The sequence below is a fragment of the Lutra lutra genome, chromosome 12 (genome assembly GCF_902655055.1).
Source record: "Lutra lutra chromosome 12, mLutLut1.2, whole genome shotgun sequence".
Taxonomy (NCBI): domain Eukaryota; kingdom Metazoa; phylum Chordata; class Mammalia; order Carnivora; family Mustelidae; genus Lutra; species Lutra lutra.
The window spans coordinates 57,258,963-57,279,126 of NC_062289.1; the positions used below are offsets into that span (position 1 = coordinate 57,258,963).

Consider the following 20,164-nt stretch of genomic DNA (forward strand, 5'->3'; position numbering starts at 1 on the left):
CTAAATAGCTTATCTAAAGATTGCAAACACCTACAAATCCAACGGGAGATTGAAGAGAAGAAGAACAGCAATTCTAGAAACAGAAAATCAACCACTATCTGAAAGGTAGGACTGGCGGAGAAGTGAATCCAAAGCGACGGGAAGATAGACCGCGGGGGGAGGGGCCAGCTCCCGGCGAGCAGCAGAGCAACAGAGCACAAAATCAGGACTTTTAAAGTCTGTTCCGCTGAGGGACATCGCTCCAGAGGCTTCACCGGGGTGAAGCCCAGGCGGGGTCAGCGCGGCCTCAGGTCCCACAGGGTCACAGAAGGATCGGGGGTGTATGAGTGTCGCAGAGCTTACCGGTATTAGAACGGGGAAGCCGGCTACAGAGACAGAGCCGAGGAGTGACTCTCAGCTCGGGGTTACCTTGAACCGGTCGCAGGCTCGGTCAGCTCAGAGCGCGGCCAGAGGCCAGGGTGACGGGAGCAATTGGGCGCTGTTCTCTGAGGGCGCACTGAGGAGTGGGGCCCGGGCTCTCGGCATCTCCAGGCCGGAGATCGGGAGGCCGCCATCTTCATTCCCACCCTCCGAAACTCTACGGAAAGCGCTCAGGGAACAAAAGCTCCCGAAAGCAAACCCAGCAAACCCCAGCGGATTACTCAGCCCGGCCCCGGGTAAGGGCGGTGCAACTCCGCCTGGGGCAAAGACGCTTGAGAATCACTACAACAGGCCCCTCCCCCAGAAGATCAACGAGAAACCCAGCCAGGACCAAGTTCACCTACCAAGGAGTGCAGTTTCAATACCAAGGAGAGTGGCGGAATTCCAGAGGAGAAGAAAGCAAAGCACGGAACTCATGGCTTTCTCCCCATGATTCTTTAGCCTTGCAGTTAATTTAATTTTTTTTTCTTTTTTCAATTTTTTTTTCGCTACTTCTGCTAAATTTTTTTAACTTTTACCGTTTTCTTTTTTAACGTTTTTTAAATAGTTTATCTAATATGTATATATATTTTTTCCTTTTTATATTTTTTCTTTATCAGCTTTCTTTTTTTAATAGTTTCTTTTTTTTTTTTTCCTTTCTGAACCCCTTTTTATCCTCTTTCTCCCCCCTCACGATTTGGGATCTCTTCTGATTTGGCTAAAGCATATTTTCCTGGGGTTGTTGTCACACTTTTAGTATTTTACTTGCTCCTTCATATACTCTTATCTGGACAAAATGACAAGGCGGAAAAATTCACAACAAAAAAAAGAACAAGAAGCAGTACCAAAGGCTAGGGACCTAGTCAATACAGACATTGGCAATATGTCAGATATAGAGTTCAGAATGACGATTCTCAAGGTTCTAGCCGGGCTTGAAAAAGGAATGGAAGATATTAAAGCAACCCTCTCGGGAGATATAAAAGCCCTTTCTGGAGAAATAAAAGAACTAAAATCTAACCAAGTTGAAATCAAAAAAGCTATTAATGAGGTACAATCAAAAATGGAGGCTCTCACTGCTAGGATAGATGAGGCAGAAGAAAGAATTAGCGATATAGAAGACCAAATGACACAGAATAAAGAAGCTGAGCAAAAGAGGGACAAACAGCTACTGGACCACAAGGGGAGAATTCGAGAGATAAGTGACACCATAAGACGAAACAACATTAGAATAATTGGGATTCCAGAAGAAGAAGAAACAGAGAGGGGAGCAGAAGGTATGTTGGAGAGAATTATTGGAGAGAATTTCCCCAATATGGCAAAGGGAACAAGCATCAAAATCCAGGAGGTTCAGAGAACCCCCCTCAAAATCAATAAGAATAGGTCCACACCCCGTCACCTAATAGTAAAATTGACAAGTCTTAGTGACAAAGAAAAGATCCTGAAGGCAGCCCGGAAAAAGAAATCTGTAACGTACAATGGTAAAAATATTAGATTGGCAGCAGACTTATCCACAGAGACCTGGCAGGCCAGAAAGAGCTGGCATGATATATTCAGAGTACTAAACGAGAAAAACATGCAGCCAAGAATACTATATCCAGCTAGGCTATCATTGAAAATAGACGGAGAGATTAAAAGCTTCCAGGACAAACAAAAACTGAAAGAATTTGCAAATACCAAACCAGCTCTACAGGAAATATTGAAAGGGGTCCTCTAAGCAAAGAGAGACCCTAAAAGTAGTAGATCAGAAAGAAACAGAGACAATATACAATAACAGTCAACTTACAGGCAATACATGGCACTAAATTCATATCTCTCAATACTTACCCTGAATGTTAATGGGCTAAATGCCCCAATCAAAAGACACAGGGTATCAGAATGGATAAAAAAACAAAACCCATCTATATGTTGCCTACAAGAAACTCATCTTAAACCCGAAGACACCTCCAGGTTTAAAGTGAGGGGGTGGAAAAGAATTTACCATGCTAATGGACATCAGAAGAAAGCAGGAGTGGCAATCCTTATATCAGATCAATTACATTTTAAGCCAAAGACTATAATAAGAGATGAGGAAGGACACTATATAATACTCAAAGGAACTGTCCAACAAGAAGATCTAACAATTTTAAATATCTATGCCCCTAACATGGGAGCAGCCAACTATATAAACCAATTAATAACAAAATCAAAGAAACACATCGACAATAATACAATAATAGTAGGGGATTTTAACACTCCCCTCATTGAAATGGACAGATCATCCAAGCAAAAGATCAACAAGGAAATCAAGGCCTTAAATGACACACTGGACCAGATGGACATCACAGATATATTCAGAACATTTCATCCCAAAGCAACAGAATACACATTCTTTCTCTAGTGCACATGGAACATTCTCCAGAATAGATCACATTCTTGGTTCTAAATCAAGTCTCAACCGGTATCAAAAGATTGGGATCATTCCCTGCATATTTTCAGACCACAATGCTCTGAAGCTAGAACTCAATCACAAGAGGCAATTTGGAAAGAACCCAAATATATGGAGACTAAACAGCATCCTTCTAAAGAATGAGTGGGTCAACCAGGAAATTAAAGAAGAATTGAAAAAATTATGGAAACAAATGATAATGAAAACACAACGGTTCAGAATCTGTGGGACACAACAAAGGCAGTCCTGAGAGGAAAATATATAGCGGTACAAGCCTTTCTCAAGAAACAAGAAAGGTCTCAGGTACACACCTAACCCTACACCTAAAGGAGCTGGAGAAAGAACAAGAAAGAAACCCTAAACCCTTCAGGAGAAGAGAAATCATAAAGATCAGAGCAGAAATCAATGAAATAGAAACAAACAAACAAAAAAAACAATAGAACAAATCAACGAAACTAGGAGCTGGTTCTTTGAAAGAATTAATAAGATCGATAAACCCCTGGCCAGACTTATCAAAAAGAAAGAGAAAGTAACCCCAAATAAATAAAATCATGAATGAAAGAGGAGAGATCACAATGAACACCAAAGAAATACAGACAATTATAAGAACATACTATGAGCAACTCTACGCCAACAAATTTGACAATCTGGAAGAAATGGATGCATTCCTAGAGACATATAAACTACCACAACTGAACCAGGAAGAAATAGAAAGCCTGAACAGACCCATAACCAGTAAGGAGATTGAAACAGTCATCAAAAATCTCCAAACAAAAGCCCAGGGCCAGATGGCTTCCTGGGGGAATTCTACCAAACATTTAAAGAAGAACTAATTCCTATTCTCCTGAAACTGTTCCAAAAAATAGAAATAGAAGGAAAACTTCCAAACTCATTTTATGAGGCCAGCATCACCTTGATCCCAAAACCAGACAAGGATCCCATCCAAAAGAGAACTACAGACCAATATCCTTGATGAACACAGATGCAAAAATTCTCGCCAAAATACTAGCCAATAGGATTCAACAGTACATTAAAAGGATTATTCACCACGACCAAGTGGGATTTATTCCAGGGCTGCAAGGTTGGTTCAACATCCACAAATCAATCAATGTGATACAACACATTAATAAAAGAAAGAACAAGAATCATATGATACTCTCCATAGATAAAGCATTTGACAAAGTACAGCATCCCTTCCTGATCAAAACTCTTCAAAGTGTAGGTTTAGACGGCACATACCTCAATATTATCAAAGCCATCTATGAAAAACCCACCGCAAATATCATTCTCAATGGAGAAAAACTGAAAGCTTTTCCGCTAAGGTCAGGAACACGGCAGGGATGTCCGTTATCACCACTGCTATTCAACATAGTACTAGAAGTCCTAGCCTCAGCAATCAGACAACAAAAGGAAATTAAAGGCATCCAAATCGGCAAAGAAGAAGTCAAACTATCCCTCTTCGCAGATGATATGATACTATATGTGGAAAACCCAAAAGACTCCACTCCAAAACTGCTAGAACTTGTACAGGAATTCAGTAAAGTGTCAGGATATAAAATCAATGCACAGAAATCAGTTGCATTTCTCTACACCAACAACAAGACAGAAGAAAGAGAAATTAAGGAGTCCATCCCATTTACAATTGCACCCAAAACTATAAGATACCTAGGAATAAACCTAACCAAAGAGACTAAGAATCTATACACAGAAAACTATAAAGTACTCATGAAAGAAATTGAGGAAGACATAAAGAAATGGAAAAATGTTCCATGCTCCTGGATTGGAAGAATAAATATTGTGAAAATGTCTATGCTACCTAAAGCAATTTACACATTTAATGCAATTCCTATCAAAGTACCATCCATTTTTTTCAAAGAAATGGAACAAATAATCCTAAAATTTATATGGAACCAGAAAAGACCTCGAATAGCCAAAGGAATATTGAAAAAGAAAGCCAAAGTTGGTGGCATCACAATTCCGGACTTCAAGCTCTATTACAAAGCTGTCATCATCAAGACAGCATGGTACTGGCACAAAAACAGACACATGGATCAATGGAACAGAATAGAGAGCCCAGAAATAGACCCTCAACTCTATGGTCAACTCATCTTCGACAAAGCAGGAAAGAATGTCCAATGGAAAAAAGACAGCCTCTTCAATAAATGGTGTTGGGAAAATTGGACGGCCACATGCAGAAAAATGAAATTGGATCATTTCCTTACACCACACACGAAAATAGACTCAAAATGGATGAAGGATCTCAATGTGAGAAAGGAATCCATCAAAATCCTTGAGGAGAACACAGGCAGCAACCTCTTCGACCTCAGCCGCAGCAACATCTTCCTAGGAACATCACCAAAGGCAAGGGAAGCAAGGGCAAAAATGAACTATTGGGATTTTATCAAGATCAAAAGCTTTTGCACAGCAAAGGAAACAGTTAACAAAACCAAAAGACAACTGACAGAATGGGAGAAGATATTTGCAAATGACATATCAGATAAAAGGCTAGTGTCCAAAATCTATAAAGAACTTAGCAAACTCAACACCCATAGAACAAATAATCCAATCAAGAAATGGGCAGAGGACATGAACAGACATTTCTGCAAAGAAGACATCCAGATGGCCAACAGACACATGAAAAAGTGCTCCATATCACTCGGCATCAGGGAAATACAAATCAAAACCACAATGAGATATCACCTCACACCAGTCAGAATGGCTAAAATTAACAAGTCAGGAAATGACAGATGCTGGCGAGGATGCGGAGAAAGGGGAACCCTCCTACACTGTTGGTGGGAATGCAAGCTGGTGCAACCACTCTGGAAAACAGCATGGAGGTTCCTCAAAATGTTGAAAATAGAACTACCCTATGACCCAGCAATTGCACTGCTGGGTATTTACCCTAAAGATACAAACGTAGTGATCCGAAGGGGCACGTGCACCCGAATGTTTATAGCAGCAATGTCTACAATAGCCAAACTATGGAAAGAACCTAGATGTCCATCAACAGACGAATGGATAAAGAAGATGTGGTATATATACACAATGGAATACTATGCAGCCATCAAAAGAAATGAAATCTTGCCATTTGCGACGACGTGGATGGAACTAGAGGGTATCATGCTTAGCGAAATAAGTCAATCGGAGAAAGACATCATATGATCTCCCTGGTATGAGGGAGAGGAGATGCAACATGGGGGGTTGAGGGGGTAGGAGAAGAGTAAATGAAACAAGATGGGATTTGGAGGGAGACAAACCATAAGTGACTCTTAATCTCACAAAACAAACTGAGGGTTGATGGGGGGAGGGAGGTTGGGAGAGGGGGGGTGGGGTTATGGATATTGGGGAGGGTATGTGCTATGGTGAGTGCTGTGAAGTGTGTAAACCCGGCGATTCGCAGACCTGTACCCCTGGGGATAAAAATATATGTTTATAAAAAAATAAATTAAAAAAAAAAAAGAATAAGCTGAATAATAGAGGTACAAATAAATAATGAAACACTGCTAAGAGGAACTACAGAGGGCCAAGACAGGTGGAGAGATACAGGATGTTCACAGATTAGAGGATCCAATATTATCAAAATGTCTTTTGAAGTCCTTCTCAAACTGATCTATCAATCCCGTGGAATCTCAATGAAAATCTTAGCAGGATTTTTTTTGGGGGGGGGGGCAGAAATTAACAAACCCATTCTAAAATTTATAAGGAGACAAAGTGATTCTAGAATAGCCAAAGATATCAAAAAAGAACTCAGTTGGGCTATTTTAGTACCTGACTTCAAGGCATAAGTCTAAGACACTACAGCAATTGAGAAAGTTTGTTATGAGCGTAAAGACAAATGGTGCTGGCACCGTTGCAGACATGTACAGGGAAATGAAGAGCCTTGACCTTTACCTCACACCAAACACAAAAATTAATTTGAAAGACAATTGATGTAAAAGCTAAAACTCTAAAGCTACCAGACAGAAGCCTAGGATAACATCTTTGCAAACGTGGAATTAAAAAAGTGGTTTTCAGAAAAGATACAGAAAACATGAAGTATTAAAGAAACAATATATGGGACTTCATTAAAATTAAAACCTCTCAAATGTCATGGGAAAGTGAATAAGCAAACTCCAGACAGAGAAGATATTTGCAATGTGGAGATCTGACAAAGGACTTGTACACAAAATATATAGAAGTCTTTTATAGCTCTGTAACGAGAGAGAATGACCCAAATGAAATATGGACAAAAATATTCGATCAGATATTGATAAGCATGGGTTCACACTTGTCATCAGGAAAATAAAAATTAACCTCACAAGGAACCATCCCCATATGCATATGAGAATGGCTGATCTGAAAATGAGTTGAGGGGTACCTGGGTGGTTCAGTGGGTTGAGCCTCTGCCTTCAGCTCTGGTCATGGTCTCAGGGTCCTGGGATCGAGCCCCACCTCCAGCTCTCTGCTCAGTGGGGACCCTGCTTCCCCTTCTCTCTCTCTGCCTGCCTCTCTGCCTACTTGTGACCTTTGTCAAATAAATAAATAAAATCTTTAAAAAAATGAAAATCTGTGACAACAACCCAAATCTGTGACAATCTGTCATACAACAGCACTCTCACCGGTTGCTGGTCTACAAAATGGTAAAACTTTCTGTATGGCTTCACGAATTCTTCAATATTAAACACACAGCTACACTATAACTCAGTAATTCCACTCCTAGTTTATTCAAGGGATTTGAAAATATTTGCCCACATAAGCCTTGTATATTTACTATACACTTAAAATTAGTACATCTTTTTGAATGTAAATTATAACTCAAACTTAAAAATTTCCTTTTAAGCAAAAACAACAGCTTACTTGCTAAAGATCAGATGTGGAGTCAGACCAGAGTGTAAAGAGCAATACCACAGCATTCATTACGGAATGGCATTATGGAAGGGTGGGGGGAGGGCAAGGACGCAATGTCCGAACCATCCCTTAGTTGAGAAAGGCAGCATGTTAAACAAAGCATATATAATGATCTTCAATGAAATAAGGGGGGAAAAGGCCAACCTGGGAGAAGGAAGCCAATCAAAAAGAATAGTCTGTGTTCCTTAAACAAAATAAACCTTTCACAATGGGCAGCAGCCCTGCCATAGACTCACCCGTCTTGTAACAATAGGATCAAGGTCTTTAGGATCACGGTGGCTGAGGGTCATGAGATCGGCATTGAGGGTTCTAATGCGCTGTAAGCGAAGGCGAATGTATCGGGCGGAAGTAAACTCCAACAGCTTGGGTGAAAGATCATCAGCGCTTGGTCTGCCGTTGATTAGTGATGTGTGAATCTAACGATAAAGACATCAAAACGAACATGTCCATTTTAAGCATGCAAAAATATAGCCCTGATTGTTTAACTTCAGGACATAATCTTTTACTGATACTACTCAAAAATCAAACCGAACAACTAGATTCTTGTAGAAACCCAACATTTGTTAAGTACTAACAGTGAACACCATGATCACAAAACATCCTCAATTAATTTGAAGTTATGCCTTCTGGAAGCTCAGAGATGGCTAGAAAACTTAACAGGACCACTTCTCCCAGTGTGGAAGGTATTTCAATGTGCATCATTAGGCTATGACTCCTATGAAACAAATTCTAAATGCCCAGAACAGACTGGAGAGAGTGAGAGAAGGTGCCAGAAAGCTTTGTATACCCACTCTCTTAATCTCGGCTCTTGAAACAATGCAGGCTTGCTGCGGAATTCCTGCAGTGAAGAGTCCTCAGGAGAGGATTTGTAGTTTTATCTCATCAAACCAGACACTACTAAAGAATGGCTTGATTCTTGGGGGCGCCTGGGAGGCTCAGTTAGGTAAGCATCTGATTCTTGATTTTGGCTCAAGTCATGATCTCAGGATCATGAGATCGAGCCCCTCACTGGGCTCTGCCCTGATTAAGATTCTCTCTCGGTCTGCCCTTCCCCGCACCCCCCTATCCTGCTTCCTCTACTTACCAAAAAAAAAAAAAAAAAAAAAAAAAAGAATAACTTGTTTTTGATTATACTCTGCCTTTTTTTTAAAGATTTTATTTATTTATTTGAGAGAGAGAGAGAGCATGAGAGGGGAGACAGTCAGAGGGAGAAGCAGACTCCCCATGGAGCTGGAAGCCCGATGCAGGACTCCATCTGGGACTCTGGAATCATGACCTGAGCAGAAGGCAGTCGCTTAACCAACCGAGCCACCCTATATGAAGTGTGAATTCCACTGTGGGCTTGGTGAGCACTGAGCTGGAGTATTTCACGACCCATCTCCAATCCTCAACACCTCCAAACAGGAGAATGTCACAGAGATAACTAGAAACTACATCTTTTAGAGGCATTTTCACTCTCCCTTTAATATTTCTACAAATGTACTTGCCCTGGTGTCATGGGAAAGGTGCTTTAAGAGGATCTGATAGAGTTATTGAGTCACGGCAGACGGAAGACTAAGGGCTCTTCTTGAAAGGAAGAAATCAATAAGGTGAAATGTATGGGTTACAACATCAATCATCAGGAGACTCCCGTTGATACCTTGAACACAGCTAGATAGTTAAAGATCTCTGTAATCTGTACTCAGAGAGATTGACCTGGAATGTCTGATATTGGCTCTTACAACGGCTATCTTTACATCGGAGGTGAGGGCTCTGGAGAAAAACGCGACATTGCTGCGGTGGGCACAGTACCTCTCCATGCTCAAGGGGTACCAGGCGAGAATAGTAAGAGGTGCAGATCACTTCGTCATCAGCCCTGTAGGTGGGCGGCCCCCGTCTCGGAGTGATATTGTAACGAGTCAAACACTCTGTGTCACTAACTGCATAATACTGCCAGGGGCTGAACGTGGTGCCGTCCAGAGAACGTTCCAAAATCCAGTTCCCAGGTCGAGGTGCATTAGCAGCTTTGATGATGACGTAGGCGACTTGAAAGACCTAAAACAAGGATAGTAAGAAATGTCAATCAAGAATCAGTAGAACCTCTTGAAAACAAATTGCCTCTTGAGAGACCGATATGATGATCCAACATCTCCTCACGCTTTTGGGTGTAATTCCATATAAATGTTGATCAGAAATAGGTCTTGTGAATGTTCCCCTGGAGGCATCACTTTTCCAAATAAACTCAAAAAAATACTCTCACGAATAAATGTGTATTATTACAATCATCATGAACAGTAGTAATATTAACACAAGTGCTTATTCTCTCATTTTCGGTGTCATCGGGATCCTGAATGATCATAGCAACATCACATTACACCAGTGGTAGCTCAAGTGTATTTCTTATAGTAATTTGGAAATAACACATCTGAATATGAGGGGAAAAAGTCAGTCCACTACATGTGTGCCTATTTGAACGACGTCAATCCAAAACATGAACAATACAGAAAGCAGACAAGGATGTGGAACAACAGGAACTCCCATGAGTCGCTGACAGGAATGCAAAATGGTAAAGTCGCTTTAGAATGTGGTTTGTCAGTTTCTATAAAAGCTAACCATATTCTTACCGTACAACCTAGCAACTGCACTGCTCGGTACTTACCTAAATGAATGGAAAATTTCCAAAGGCGAATGGATGAACAAAGTGTGATACACTGTCCACTAACATATTATTCAGTGATAAAAAGAAATAAGCTTTCACACTATGAAAAGATATAGAGGAAATTTAAACGCATGTTGCTAAGTGAAAGGGCCAATCCGAAAAGGCTACATACAATATAATCCCCAAAATATGGCATGCTGGATAAGGTAAAAATACAGAGACGGAAAAAGGTCAGTAGTTGTCAAGGGTTGAGGGGGAAGGACAGATGACCTCCAGGGGGCCACAGAGGATTCTTAGGGCCGTGAAGCTACCCTGTAGGATATGTAATTGTGGACACCTGTCATTAAACATTTGTTAAAACCCAGAGAATGTGCAACACAAAGAGTGAAACACTGTAAATGAGGGACTTAATTAATAATAATGTATCCACATCAGCTCATCAGTTGAAACATATATTTTACACTAATGCAAGATGTGAATAAGAAGGGGAATGGATGCAGAAGAGTGAGGGGTGGATGGGATTCCGTACTTTACACTTGTTTTTCTGTAAACATTAAAAACTGTTCTGAAAGATTAAAAACTGGTCATTTAGAAAGAAATAAAAAGTTAGAAAGTGCAGAGCTTGCATATAGGGGGAAAATGGGATGTAGATGAGCACTAGCCAGGTAAATCTTGCATTTAGAAGGGAATCTTGTTGCTGCGTAGCCCCAAATTCAGCACTAAGAAGGAATCATCGGTCTACAAACCAGCCCCTCTTGGAACATTCCAGTGACAGGAAATTCACTTGTTCTTAAGATAGTTCTTTTGTTTTATGGAAATTTCCTCTGTTAGGGGATCTTTCCCTGAATTGATTCTCAAGGTGCCTCATAAATTCCATTCTTTGGAGCTGCAGAAAACATGTGGATTCCATTTCATGTAGCTCTCCTACAGACATTTAAATAAAAAATCATGTATCGGGGCGCCTGGGTGGCTCAGTGGGTTAAGCCGCTGCCTTCGGCTCAGGTCATGATCCCAGGTCCTGGGTTCGAGCCCCACATCGGGCTTTCTGCTCAGCAGGGAGCCTGCTTCCTCCTCTCTCTCTGCCTGCCTCTCTGCCTACTTGTGATTTCTCTCTGTCAAATAAATAAATAAAATCTTTAAAAAAAAAAAAATCATGTATCATCTCCAGAATCCAAAGTTCTCAGCTCCAACTTCCTGTTTATCTGAAAATATTTACCATTTCACAAGACTCTAAAAAATGGAGATGCCCAGGAGTACCTGGCTGGCTGAGTTGGTTATGCATCTGACTCTTGATTTCAGCTCTGGTCATGATCTCGGGGTGGTAGGACTGAGCCCCACATGGGACTCCAAGCTCAGCAGGGAATCTACTTGAGATTCTCTCCCTCTCCCTCTCCCCTTCCCCCCACTTGTGCGCGCTCTCTCTCTCTCTCAAATAAATAAGTAAATAAATCTTTTTTTTTTAAAAATGGAGGTGCCCAGTGAGACAGCATGATGGGGTAGCCCATTAGAGAGGGATAGAAGGAAAGGAAATTCACAAAGACAGCTGAAATTAAATGTATTTCCCTTCTGTTTTCCAGTTTCACATTTAAAATGGAAAGAACTAACAGGATGACTTCATGCATGTTAAAACTTTATGCACATCATCTCATTTAATCCCAAACAACTTCTTGAGTTCCAAATGACTGTTGTGCCCATTACATATTTGGAAACTGATATATAGCGAAATTGAGAGACAAACTACTGAGTCATAGGTCCCAATAAGAGCACTGGCCCCCAAAAGTCCACACATACCTAAGGCTGCTGAACTTCCTTTTTGTAATACCCAAATAAAAGACACCTATGTTCACTTGCACACTGGGTTCATCTAAACAAATGCAGTAGCAGCTGTTCCAACTAACTCTGGAGTTTCTATTGGGAGAGCCTGGGATGAGTGGGGGGGGGGGCGTTGGGGGGGATGGGGATGGGAAGTTGTGTAAGAAACAAAAATGAATGTCAGCTAATGCTAATGGAGCACGTACTGTGCTCAACAATGGATTAATTAATTAATATTTAATGAATTATTACTAACACTTATTAATAAAATTAATAATTAGAATTATTAATGCCTCATTAGAATTATTGGCTTTTCTAATTCTATCACTAAGTTCTTCTTATGAAGTATATATTGTTATTTCTGCCACTTTACAGATGAGAAAACTAAGGCATGGAAAATTTATGTAATCCCAGGATCTCAGAGGTACTGTGAGAGCCACAGAGACTCCCGGGTGGCTCAGTCAGTTAAGGATCTGCCTTTGGCTCAGGTCATGATTCTAGGGTCCTGGCATCAAGCCCCACATCTGGCTCCCTGCTCGACGGGGAGTCTGCTTCTCTCTCTCACTCTGCCGCTCCCCCTGCTTGTTCTCTCTTGCTCTCTGTCAAATAAATAAATAAAATATATTTTTTTAAATGTATACTGTAGGGCTTTGAGCCCAGCAGTCCACACTCAATCACCATGCTTTGCTGGTACAGAAGGCAAGGAAAAGGAAGGGCAATGTTCCAGGCTGGGGCAACGGGTGGGTGCTAACCCAGTTTTTCCATTATTGCAATAACATGTTCTTGGATTTTCCTCAAACTCTTATCAGCTTTCATACTGAGAGCTTAGCCATCTACGAGAAAATCACGCTAAATCGAAGGACAACCATGAGGGGGAAACAGGACAATTCTTCAGGGAAGGAAATGTTTAACTCTCATCTTGATCAAGGCCTTGGGCTGTGAAGCTGGGCATTGTTCTCACAATCTCTCCATAGTCCTCAAGGTCCCCAAATTGGAGACCAAAAAACAAACCCAGAAAGGCACTCAAGCTGTGAATCAATGAAAGAGGAAGAGGAATGCATGAAGCATCCAAACATAGTTTGTCCTCAGTGAAGCCATGTTTTTGACTGAATTGTGTCTCCCCAAAATTCATATGTCGAAGTCCTAACCCCTACTACCTCAGAATGTGACTCTATCTGCAGACAGGGTCAAGAGGTCATTCAAGTTAAATGAAGCCATGCAGGTGAGCCCTAGTCTAACACGACCAGGGACTTTAGAAGAAGATTAGGACACAGATGCACACAGATCTAAGGGTGACCATGTGGGGACACCATGAAAAGCCATCTACAAGCTAAGAAGCTAAGTTCCAGAAGAAATCAACCCTGCCAACATGTTGACCTTGGACTTGTACCCTCCAGAACTCCGAGTATATAAATTTTTGTTGGGTGAGCCACCCAGTCTTCGTTACTTGCTACGGTAGGCCTAGCAAATTGATATAAGCTCTGATTCACCAAACGTGCATTGATCAGTAGGTCCTGGCTCATAACAGAGAAAAAGTTAGGGATTCTATGTTAGTAGATAGAATCTTAAACATTTACGCAAATGAAATCTGTGATACTTCTGTTGCTTGTGTGTGTGTGTGTGTGTACATGCACACACGTGTGCATGGTTGACTCAACTGCCTTTCCTCTCCATCTAAGGTTGGCCGCACACAAGCTGACGATGCAGGTTTTCACCAGACTCGCAGTCACTGCAGTCTTGCCAAACCTGACGCTGATGCAGCCGTTTCAAAATCCACCTTCATCACTGTTTTCCACCAGTGGCCTTTGTTAATGATCACCGCAATGCACATAAACAGTGTCACCTAAACACAGTAGACTTACATCAAACACCACTTCCTACAGAGGAATCCAGACAGGAATTTCCATGGGGGCTGCTGTCTTCACTTACTTATATATTAAATCCACCTCAGGCACAGGCATCTGACAAGCCAGGTAGTCTAATTCTCCAAAGGTGAGGATTAACTTCCAATGTAGGTGGTGAAGTCAAGTCTCTCATCTCCACAGAAAGCTTGGCCTTTCTCTGCTGGACCTTGGCCCATAATCTGTGGGGGACCCAGACACCACGCGGGAACACCCCTCTGGAAATTTTCCATCCGTACAAGCCCTTATGGCCTCTGTGATAGACTAGAGGGATGTTTTCCCTCTTACGTGCTGGAAAAGAGATTTTCCCAGACAGAAGAGTTTTAGGTTATATGTCAAATGACATTCAAAAAGACTTAAGTGTGGAGCGTCTGGGTGGCTCAGTCAGTTAAGCGTCTGCCTCCGACTCAGGTCACAATCTCAAGAATCCTGGGATCTAGCCCCACACTGGGCTCCCTGCTCAGTGGGGAAACTGCTTCTCCCTCTCCTGCTCCCTCTGCCTGTGCTCTCTGCTCTTTCTGTCAAATAAATAAATAAAATCTTTAAAAAGAAAAAAAGAGTTAAGTGTATTTGATAAGTAGTATTTCTCAATTATCCCCATAATTGGGAAAAGTAGTGAATTTATGCTTTGAAGCTTTATTTCTTATGACATTATTAGAAGATAAAATTCAAAATAATCATTTGAATATTTATTACTCAAGAACAGAGAAGTTATTATGTACTAGAAGGCCATCTACTACCACAGACACGAATCACTTCTGAGTTGAGAGTATCCATCACTCAAACATCTAGTCAGTTGATAATCTTGTGAAGTAACAAGCAAAGTTTGGGGCAAGGAAATCTCCTTGGCACAAGGGATACATGTAATATACATTTTAGGTATGCCTCTTACAGACAATTACCTTAAAACGTCGTTTCTACCATATTTTAGTTGACTATTTACTGTTATCTCCTTGTTTCAGGACCAGCATACAAAATTAACAGACAGAAGGAAACAGATTTGTGAATGAGAAGAGAACTTTGGAATAAAACTAGATTTGTTTTTCTTTAAATTCGGTGTTGCCATTAGAAATGCAAAATAAACATGTCAAAATCCAATCTCCCCCGCCCCAAACTTTCTTCCCTTTTTGCCTTTTCTTTTTATTGGGGAGAGAAAGAACTGGTTATCAGTAGTGACACATTTAGATCAACTCAGTTTCTTTCCTTAAATTTTTTAAGATTCGTGTCTCCGAAAATTGGGAACGGCCAATTTGGAAGCAAGCTCAGACACTTCAAGTAGACATTGAGGAAAAACAAAAGTACTAAAAGGTGGTCACTAGCCAATAGAGGGCACAGCCACAGGAGCCTATCCGAACAGTGAAGAGGCACCTAGAACCAGCAATCTGAAGACAGGAAAGGGATATTAAAAACATCTGCCAGAAGCAGTTCTGTTTCTCGTCACCTAGAAAAGCTATTTTAAAAAGAGCAGACCAATAAGCTGTCCCATCCACCACATGTCACAGTTTCCATTTAAGGATCACTAGCAGTGTTGCAATGGAAAAGGGTTGAACCACTTTTAAGAAGTCAAAACTGAAGAGGAAGGGGTTGGTTTTCATTCCCTGTTCCCATGTTATGTCTCCACATAATTGTCCCCAACACTCAATGTCCCTGAGCGCTCTGGAATGATTTTGCTAAGTTTTGTGGAAGCTTAGTTGGAACTACCCCAAAAGCACAAGCAGGGATGTCACCAAATGCCCTTTGTGAGCATGTCTACCTTTTTTCCCATCCTGTGTCACGTGACAGCCCAGCCCCCCGCTAGAATGAGATAAACACGCTTGTGAGATATATTCAGAGGTCATTCTCAGATCTGAGAAATACAAAAGGCACCTTTCCTATCCTCTGATGCCTAACCTCCACCAGGTTTTCACCTATGAATATCTTAGCCTTTGAAATTATATAAGGATTTTCCCCAATATGCAGTCTTCCCTTTGTCAGGTTGCAACAGGGGTGACAATAAAATAGCTTTCCTTTCTTCCCCTGTTGACTGTGGAAGTAGGCTCAGGTATGTGTCATGGAGACTGAAGAAAGAAGTTAGCAATATTCCAGAAAAAAAAAAAGGAAAAATGGACATCATGGCTTCAAATGAGTGGTCTGCCTGACATAGAGCCTCTGTGTCATGGGCTGAACAAACGTGTGCACACCTGCTCCATGACCTTGGCCTGTGGGCTGGGAACCTGTGTCCTGAGAATAATCTGCTCAGTAAAAGAAGAACAGAGATGTGACCCCAGATGGTCAGCTCTTCACCCAGGTAGAAAAATGACTGCTCCTCTCCTGGGGAGCAGGAGGGATGGGGAGAGACGCAGAGATCTTATTCTCAGAGATGCACTCCAGCAGGACACGAGGGAGGGAGCAAGGAATGAGCTTAACAATTTTCCACTTACGGTTCATTCAATATACATGGATTGAGCATCTGCTTTGTAAGAGGGACTGTGACAGATGCAACCAATACAGCAGTGATGTGGGGGATGAGTAAAGGGAGAGAAGGGACAGAAGGACAGGGAGTGAAGACCCTGCAGGGCCAGAGCACAGAGCAGTGTAGAAATGGCAGGAAGCCAGGCTGGCCTGAGTGTAGACAGCGGGAGGGAGCCTGGGCAGGGTGTGGGTCCTTGCACTGTGTTCAGACTTATAGACCATGAGAGGACCTTAAGCCAGGAAGCTGCAGGGTCAGCAGGGATGAAAAGATCACGCAACTGGATGTGGGTGCCGGGAAATCAGGAAAGATGCTGGTGTTGACGTAGCAAAGACCAAGACCTAAGCAGAGAAAAGGTCAAGTGGGTCTTCAAGAGTTTTCTAAAAGGTCAAATGTGAGTGATAAAGAAAACACAAAGAGGCCAGGCAGAGCTCTCCAGCTCTCAACTTCTCAACTCAGCTTCTTTCTGGTTCATCTGTTAGACCTCCTGTTGGCCCAGGATACCCGAGTTGCTCTAGCGATGCTTTCGTACCTTTATCTCCATATCCCTTCTTCTCCTCCCTTAGCTCACTCTATGAAAGTAAAAGGGGCCCCTAATCATTAAGCCTCGCAAATCCAACAGGCAATACCATCCAGAAAAGCTGTGCAAATCTGCACTTGACTAACTCCATTAAACATTAACCAGTTCATTACACATTTACAACTCCTAGAAAAAATAATTGTGTGTTTCTTTCCTTTGTTCGTGAAATCTAGCTGAATCGTTTATAGTTTTAGCACTAGAGAGATTAGAAAGCATTTTTTGTTTGTTTGTTTTTGCAAGACTTCGTTCTTTATGTGGGAAGTTGGTCTATGTCCTATTTAAAGATTCTCATTTTCCTTTAGAAACATCGAACTTCACTGAGCATTTGTCACTTGTCAGGCACTGAACTGATGGTTATCACATTTAAATCATCGCATTTAAAGCTTTTTTTTTTTAAGACTATCTAAATAAGTGTCTTATGCAGGAAGGCTTTTGTTTACTTAAAAAGATGTGACAGGAATGTAAAAGGGTGCAGCATTATGCAAGACAGTATGGGGGGTCCTCAAAAAATTAATCATAGAATTCCCTTTTGAGCCAGTAATTCCAGTTCTGAATATATGCCCACAAAAATTGAAAGCAGGGACTCAGACAGATACTAGTACACCAATGTCTGCAGGAGCACAAATCACAATACCCAAGAGATGGAATTAACCCAAATATCCATCAATGGATATATGGGTAAACAAACTTTGGGATATCCCTATAATGGAATATTATTCAGCCTTAAAAAAGAATGAAATTCTAATACATTCTACAGCATGGAAGAAACTTGCAGACATGATGCTAAGTGAAATAAGCCAGATACAAAGGACAAATAAATATAAATACCACCCACATGGGTTACCTAAAGTAGTCAAATTCATAGAGACTGAAATTAGAAGTATGGTTCATTGGGGCTGGGGAAGGATGGGAGGAACAGGGAGTTAGTGCACAAAGTTTTATTTTGGGATGATGGGAAAATTCTAGAGGTGAATAGTGGTGATGGTTGTCCAACAACGTGAAGGTACTTAACACCAGTGAACTGTACCCCTAAAAATGGTTCCTCAAGAAATAAAAAGATGTGAAAATAGGGAAAGAACATTAGATGATATGAAGATTCAACTTTTCGTGGAAGATGGAGGTTTCCAAATTGAACGTGAGTGGGAGTCCAGTATCTCCAGTGAGGGAACTCTGGAGAAACCAGTGAAGCCATGTGGAGGTCAAACACACAGTGTAAGGGCACATCTAGAGTCTTCCCTTTCCTACATGACCCTATTTCTGTCATGTTCTCATGAGCTCCAGTAAGACATGATGGTAGTTCACTACGTATAAAACCTGAGCCCCAAACCATTAGGGTTTGAAAAGGAAAATGAGATCCCAGCGATGTCTTGTCTGGAGATCCACAGTTCAGACAGAATGTTTTCCCCCTGAGGCTCATGAGCTGACACCTGGGCAGCAGCTTCCTGTCTGGCCCCCCTGGGTCATTCTGGTGGAAAGCAAGAAATAGCGCTCAGTGTTGGCCATCTTAACGGAGGCCATGGTCATCTCACTAGCTTTCTTGTGTTTGTGTCCTATGAAGATCAAAGGAACTAGGCTCTGATAATATGCCAGAAGATATTAGAGAAAAATGTTAAATTTTAAGTCTGACAATTCTCAGTCACCTTCCAAATACCAGGGGGCAAGTTCGCAGGAACTACAAAACCTGCACTAGTTCAGCCACTTGCTGATTTGCTTTTAAAAATATGATGACTGCCTAAGTTTGACCAAAAGCTTCTCTAGAGGGGATTTTGGGAACCCTGGTACTCCCCACTCCATTTTTCTGTCAATCTAAAATTTCTCAAAAAAAAAAATAATAAAGTCTATTGGTTTTTCAGCGACAAAGAAAGCTGATTTACACATTATTATCGTAGTTATCAGTTACTCGAAGAAAGCCTACACCACCCCCACTGGCTCATGAGTGGTTTTAAGTCTTCACCAAACTTCTCAGGATGTCTGGGTTTGGACAGCTGTGCCTCCCCAGCTAATAATTTGCAGGTTTTAATTTGATCTCACAGCTTTCCCAGCTTCCATTTCCGTACCTTATGGCGCATAAAGGGCAGGCCGGAGCAGGTCAAGTTGCCGCAAAAAATATTTTTAAGGGCTCCCAGGTCTGAGGAAATGTGCGGGCATCTACACTGTCATCCCAGTCATTAGAGTTTCTACCTTTGTCACTGTGACAGCTTTGTCATCCCACCGAGATTAATGCTTCTAGAGTAAGACTTCCAGAATCGCTCCCCCCAGTTCATGAGTTTTTAATTTCTTACTATCTAGAGAATGATAAAACTCAATTTGATGGTTTCTACAACTCAGGCTTCAAATGACAAATCCAGAGAATATTTTCTCTACCTTCCACTGCATTTTTCACAATGAATAACAGGAATATGAATCAGTATGTTCTTCACTTATCTCGCATTGTAAGTCTAGTGTGAAATAATATTTGCAGGAGAAGACTTTACAAAATTTTGTAAATTGATGTGAGCTACCACTATTGGATTTTTAGTGATTTTCCTCAAGCGCCATAGCTATTCTTGGCACCTCTCAAACAATGATATTTAGAGTTAATTCTTTTTTTTCCTCTTTTGTTACAATAGGAAAATTCTATCCTGCCTCTTGCATTGAGATCCAAATGTGTCTAAAAAATGCCACCACCATGTTACAAGCAATTTGATTGCTCCCATAGAGATTAATAATCATGACACAATTTATCCTTGTGAAGATAATAGACAAGAACAAATAAGCATTACTTAAGCATCTGAATTCAACCCAGTACTCCCAAATATATATCCGATATAGTGACGTAAGTCAATAAATATATGTTACAGAGCACGAACAAATGAATAAATAAATAAACAAAAGAGGCTCAGGTATTCAATTGGTAGAGGACAAAAACTGAAAGGAAATGTTAATCTCTGTGCTCCTGAGGCGTTGTGAAACACAACTTTGATTCACTGTTAGTGAATCTGTAAACGGAATAGTATTTTTGAAAAAATAAGGCACTCCAGGTCGCAATGAAAGGATGTTTAAACTCTTTGACCCAATAATCCCATTTTTTGCA

The 20,164-nt window shown here is 41.2% G+C and overlaps 1 protein-coding gene across 2 annotated transcripts in view; it reads right to left on the bottom strand.

Annotated features, from left to right (window-relative positions):
• LAMA1 (laminin subunit alpha 1) overlaps positions 1-20,164 on the bottom strand; it is a 163,529-nt gene that overhangs the window by 100,485 nt on the left and 42,880 nt on the right. For both annotated transcript variants that reach the window (XM_047698103.1, XM_047698104.1), the window contains exons 4-5: positions 9,503-9,745; positions 7,948-8,127 (exon numbers count right to left, since the gene is read on the bottom strand). In XM_047698103.1, coding sequence (XP_047554059.1) covers positions 7,948-8,127; positions 9,503-9,745 — 423 coding nt within the window. The remainder of the gene's footprint in view (positions 1-7,947; positions 8,128-9,502; positions 9,746-20,164) is intronic.